Source organism: Eleginops maclovinus, chromosome 21 (genome assembly GCF_036324505.1).
Source record: "Eleginops maclovinus isolate JMC-PN-2008 ecotype Puerto Natales chromosome 21, JC_Emac_rtc_rv5, whole genome shotgun sequence".
In the NCBI taxonomy this organism is placed as follows: Eukaryota; Metazoa; Chordata; class Actinopteri; order Perciformes; family Eleginopidae; genus Eleginops; species Eleginops maclovinus.
The window spans coordinates 2805587-2811869 of NC_086369.1; the positions used below are offsets into that span (position 1 = coordinate 2805587).

At 42.7% G+C, this 6283-nt stretch overlaps 1 protein-coding gene across 1 annotated transcript; it reads left to right on the forward strand.

Annotated features, from left to right (window-relative positions):
• The first annotated feature begins 280 nt into the window (after positions 1-280).
• neurod6a (neuronal differentiation 6a) lies at positions 281-3317 on the forward strand. Its single transcript, XM_063912902.1, has 2 exons — positions 281-501; positions 955-3317. The coding sequence occupies exon 2, from the start codon at positions 961-963 to the stop codon at positions 1867-1869; it is 909 nt and encodes a 302-aa protein (XP_063768972.1). The 5' UTR covers positions 281-501; positions 955-960; the 3' UTR covers positions 1870-3317.
• The last annotated feature ends 2966 nt before the right edge of the window (positions 3318-6283 follow it).

The following is a 6283-nucleotide window of genomic DNA, read 5'->3' on the forward strand; positions in this document are numbered from 1 at the left end:
GCACAGGTAACAGGTCGTCTGGACTTCTTCCTTTCGAGGAATCCTTCAGTGTTTTCCTGGATAATGCCGGAGTGTGCATGTTGACTAAATGAGAACAAACTGGTGTGAACAGATCCCCCAGTACCATCGCTTCACAAGATCATGTGACTCTCATCTAGAAACTCAAATCTTTCCCCAGGGAGTAGACTGGCACAAATCCCTGCACTGCAGTCAGACTGGGAACACTGGGGTGGAGGCATGTGGGGAGATAGAGAGATTTAAAAGATAGGAGGGTGAGAGACATAGAGCCACATACAGCGAGAGAGAGAGAGAGAGCATCCCGGGGGAGCTAACCTGCCCGGTGACGTCAGCAGCAGATGGCATCAGTGTCTTTACTGCTGGAAGAAGAAGAGAGACAGAGGAGAGGAGAGGAGAGGAGGGAGGAGGACTGATATCTGCTGCTGAAAGTCTGATTTTGGAAGCTTCAGGAAGATGCTCTCTGGAATTTAACGCCAAAGCTGGGTGAGAAGCTCGTCCATTATCCTCTGATAGAAAGTCAAGACATTGAAGATTTAGTTTGTATTTTTTGCAGGAAGTGGACAAACAATAGGGTGTTAATAAATAGCTGCATGACAATTTGCATGGATCTTTGCAGTTTTGTGCAGAAGTCATTGTTGATTCCTCTCATATCATGCTGTTTATTTTAACCTGGTATGCTTTTGTTGTGTGCTTTGTTATGCTATGACATGCTTCGAGATTTAAGCTTCAACTCCAAAGTTACAACTAATAACCTGCTTATTACAATAAGGATATTTACTCAGCATTCTTTCAGAGATACATGATGCAGTGGGGAGCAAGCTTATCTTTTCTTCTGTATGCAATGGGTCATATTTTTGCTGGGAAACAAAACAGTTTAATGTTACTTGTAATGTTCATTTTAATCCCCCCCCCCCCCCCCTCTCCCACGTGCTGCAGGAGATCATGCTGACTTTTGATGAGCCCCCCTCCGTCCAGACCAGCAGCCCCTTCAGGACCAGCTGGGCCACCAACCAATTAAATGTCAAATGTGTTAAAGCAGAGCCCTGCAGAGCCCTGGTGGACACGTTAGAGTCCCGGGGAGAGGACGAAGAGAGGGACGGTGGTTTGGAGGACGAAGAGGAACGAGGTGTGAGGAGAAGGGGTTCCCAGAAAAAGAAGCTGAGCCAGGGCCGGCTGGACCGGGTCCGACTGCGGCGCATTGAGGCAAATACGCGGGAAAGAAACCGCATGCACAGCCTGAACAGCGCGCTGGACAGCCTGAGGAAAGTAGTTCCGTGCTACTCCAACACTCAGAAACTCTCCAAAATAGAGACGCTCCGCCTGGCTAAGAACTACATCTGGGCCCTGAGTGAGATTCTGAGCACCGGGAAAAGGCCGGACCTACTCACCTTCGTGCAGACTCTGTGCAAGGGTCTCTCCCAGCCCACCACGAACCTGGTGGCCGGCTGTCTGCAGCTGAACACCCGCAGCTTCGTCTCGGAGCCAGGCGGGGAGTCGTTCCCCTTGTACCCGGCCTATCACCACCACCACCACGACCACCGCGGGCCTGAGGTGGTGGGCTCCGGCTCGGAGGACAGGCCTCTCCGGTCCTTCGGCTCTTTCTGCGGCTCTGCCCTGTATGACAGCCCCTCTCCGGACAGCCCCCTGGATGCAGGGACCCTCAGCCCACCTATGAACTTCAACGGGATTTTCTCCCTGAAACACGAGGAGCCGGGGGACTACCGGAGCTGTCACTACGGCCTCCGCTACTGCTCCATCAGCCAGAGCTCCTCCGCGGACCCGTATGACATCCACCTCCGGGGCCAGTTTTACCAGGTGCAGGAGGACTTAAATAAACCTTTCCTTAATTAATGATCCGTAGAGATGTTGCTTAGAAACATTTAGAAATGTGCTGCCTCCCGATGATCGAGTCAATTAATCTGATTTAATCCAATTAAATGTTATTTGTCTGGGGATGGGTGTGGCACAACGGTTTGCAGACACAGGTGACCAACATTAATTTCTGCTTTGTTTAGTGGTTAAATCTTTGCTAAAAACGAACCACAGCGTAATGCTACAATAAGGCACAGGGACCTATGCAATCTGCATTTGTCATTATGTATTTCATATGATAATCAATGTGGGTTTCCTCTGATTTTGGCGGAAATATTGTACGGAAGTTGTATTGAAAATAGGATGTAAATAACGAAATATATGTGTGTATAACAAGGGAAGCTGGAGTTATTCCCACTGTGTGTAATGTGGAATTGTACAGCCATTAGGCCCATTGAGTTAGATAAGGGTGGTAATAATGGCGCGTTACACTCAGGCCTTGCCATATTTCAGAGATTCCTTTATGATTAATTAAAGCATAAAAACAAAAATAATTACAGAGGAATTAAATGTAGAAACACTGCTTTTTTGCTCCAGAAGTGCTGTTGACATGTGATGTGATTTCTTGGCCCTGGGTGTGGCAGCTGTTCCTCTTTTCTATGTACTGATGAGCTTTGCCTTAATTTGGATCACAAACATGACTATTGAAAACGTGTTGGTCTGTAATGTTGGCGTTTTATTGGCAACTTGATGTCAGATATGAAGTGGATTTTTGTGGATATGTTCTGGTGCACTTTGCTTTATTCAGCTTTGGTTTAATACAACAAATAAAACACAAGTTAAAACCAATTATGGAAGTATACGAGATATTCTTAATTTATGCATTTTTGTCTTTGATTTTTTAAGCATCAACCAGTTGTTATGAGTGATTGGTGTTGTTTGCAGAAGTTATTAGGCCTATTAGATATTTAATTACACATTATTTCCTATAAATCAGGAGAGAAATTGACCTCTTAAATACTTTTGTGTGCAAATCTAATGCTGATTTTTAGCAGATAAAAAAAGGACATTTGTAACATACCTCTCCTTTGAATATAGCAGTTATTTTTTATAAATGAACTGCCAACATGGGTATGAGGAATACATGTTTACAAATGTTCACCGTCTCCATGAGTTTCCAAATTTGGGGGAAATTCATCGTCTGATTAACTGAATGATAACTATCTATTCCAACTTTTGGAGACGCTTTGTTCTGACACATATTTATATTATATTTGGGGTTAAATCATGTCTACAATTGTAACACACTTTTAAATAAAATACATCTTAAGTGTGTGAAGTACCTGACTGTACCCGACACTGGTTGATTATGGGAGAGTGTGTCAAGCTACCGTAGTTATTTTTCACACTCTTCTCACCCATATGCACTAAATGATGACGGGGTGGCAAACAGCACTTCATCTTCACACCTTAAATATCTCACTTATGCTAACATTAGCTGCAAGGTGCCAGCTTGAACAGTCAAACCAAAGTAATACGTTGTGTGAAATAAATCCCGCTCCGTGGTTGATCTTTTAGTAAGCATCAAATAAATGTCATTTTAAAGGAAATGTTTCTTTAATTTGTACCTACATTTGAATGTCCCCTCTGTGAGTCTTTGTCTGCCTCTGTCTCTCTGTGGAGTGCACAGATATATGCATGTATAAAAAACACACTCCATTCTTTCTCTGTCTCCATTTTCCAAATCCTGCCCCGAAGTCCAGACTCACAGATGGTGTGGGACTAACAATTTCCTCCATTAAAATCTCAATAATCTGCTTTTTGGATGAGGAGGGTGCAATGTAGCCTGGTGGAGGGATTCTAGTTTTAATTAGAGGGTTTAAGATACTAAGCCCTTCAGAACAGTGGCTCTCGAGAGAGGTGGTTGCAGGTGATGCTCCAAAACTGAAGTCACGCCGTGGTGACAGCCAACAAGTAATTTGCATTTCAGACTGGTGTCACTTTGGCATTCATCCTGCTGTCCCCTGGCCCTGAAATAACTCCCCACATTTCTGTGTTTGGCACTGTCCCGCATTTTGTTTTGGCACGGCTGTTAGGCAGTCCTGGTGGGAATTATCAGGAAACACTATGGAATAACTGGGGCGTATTTAGAAAAATCTGTATTCCTTAAAATGTAATCAGGCACAAAGGGGGCAAGTGGCTTTAACCTGCATTATTTGTAATGGCCAGCAGGTGTGGCTCCACTGACTGCAAAAGAAGTCAGTTACTATAGAAGTCTATGAGAAAATGACCTTAATCCTCACCTGATTTTTTATTTTAGGAAACATTTTCCTGAAGAGTTTTTGGTCTCTGAGCTTTCCTTTTCTCACCAGCAGGGGGTGCTGTTGTTGTTTCTGTTTGTTTCTGCTGTGTTGCAATAGCCAATAGGAAGGCTTTTAGTAGCCAGTAAACAGGAAGTAAACCTCACCTGTTCAATTAAGGTCAACAGGGCAGTTGCAGGTACTTAAAATTAAATGTGCATCCTTTTGTTGTTGGACATAAAGCTTTGCCTGTGAGTTTTTCAATCATTAATGTTATGAAGACTCCTTTCTTTAGTTTGGAGCTAATTTAGTGAATGAATATGGTGCCTTTTTAGAGTACAATAGATGGGTTTGTTTAAGGGCGTGGCCACATTTTGGTTGACAAGTTGCTAACAGTGTTTTCTGGTTTAGTTGTTTCCTATGTTTTCGTCTTGGAACTTCAATATTCATGTGTGTTTTCAGTTCATGAACGTGTATTGTAGCTAATCCTGTGTCCAAAAAAACACATGGCAATGGTCAAAACTAAGATGACATTGGCCAATAATGCCCCCAAAAAAGCCTCCATATGTCAGTGAATGAACACAAGGTGACATCACTGCGTTTGTCCCCCTTCTTTGTAAAGTATACATATTTGTCCACTTCCTCTAGGCTTTAAATTCCAAGCTAACCATTAGCATTATAGCCATTTTCTCCTTTTAGTTTTGATATGCAGGGTGACCCTCAGTATTGTCTTTAAAACCCTCCACTGTTCTTGCTTATTGAACATACAAGTATATCAAGTCCAGTTTAAAAGATAATGTCTGGTAATCTCGAGACCCCATTTGATTCCCATGTTGAGAAACTTCTAACTTTTTACCTCAAGGACAGGAAAATGTCCGTCCTAAGGCCAACACTCCAACAAGTGCCCCGTAGAGAACAATTGAAGTCATCTATCTGAAAGCTATGAATAATAAATATCAGTTCATACTTATAAAATATGTATGAACGGATCCTATCCGGACAAATTGCATGAAGTTTGTCTGTCCTTGACTCGGGCTAATCAGGGCCACATTAAGAGCTATTTGGAATGGCATGTCATACAATGAGGCCATTTATATAACCAGCTAATACGGACATCCACTAACTGCTAATGACCCCATCATAGTCCCTAAAAATACCATTAGTTTCTTCCCCCCATTTAACTGGAGAAGAGGTATTTAAGTTTAATGTGAAATAATTCTGCTTTTAGATAATGAATCTTTCTACAATGCATGAAATGTAAGAGTACAGGACCTATTGGACCTTTGTTTCAGACCTTAATGGCTCCTAGATGATGAATGTTCGTAGGCCGCGTAACTTTTCCTCCACAGACACTCAAAGCTAACATTTCTTCTTTGCTTTGAATAACTCCAAAACTTTTGGATTGACTGAAATGAGTTTTAGGGTATTCTATCCAGCCACTGACCTTAAATGGTACCAATGATAGTTAGGAGCAGCAGTTCTTTATGTCATACATTCATCTAGAATGATATGAGTTGACTATTTGCCCCACATTTGTTCCATAAATTGCTTTTTAATTTTAGTAACGGATCAGAAAGCTATCGGGAAACATTGTCACACTGTTGGTGGGGACGTCAGATCAGAAAATGTGTGTGTAGGTGCGGCTCCCTCATACCTTGCCAAAGTGCTCAATGTCCATGGTTGACTTTTCAGACGTCACATGTAAAATGTACTTTTTCATAAAGTGTTAAAACGTAGAACTGATAAATCATAGAGGAGGAGGTATCTCTGTGAGAGTATAGGTGCCGTTTGAAATATGCACACATCTGTTTGTTTGTCTCTTGGTACCTCGCATTTCCAGATGGGCGCACACACACCAACTCCCCGGCCCACACAAAGACCAAATGGTGTGTTGGCAGTGAACCTACATCTACGATCTGCAGCTTTTTGCGAGACGACAGACAACGTGGAACTGCCTGCAGTCAACAAGCCCGAAGAAAACGCTGCAGAATTTTATTTGCAGGCTTTAAAGAAATGCCTCAATGCAAGGATACACATCACATTTAATTGGTTCACTGACACACAACTTGGCATTTTTTGACTAAACAGATCCACTAGTGTCCTAAATGGAGAGCCGCACCTATGCACAACAGAGTTTTGGTTTCCAAATAAAC

Coding starts and splice junctions, on each gene's coding strand:
- neurod6a (XM_063912902.1), top strand. CDS start 961: ATGCTGACTTTTGATGAGCCCCCCTCCGTCCAGACCAGCAGCCCCTTC.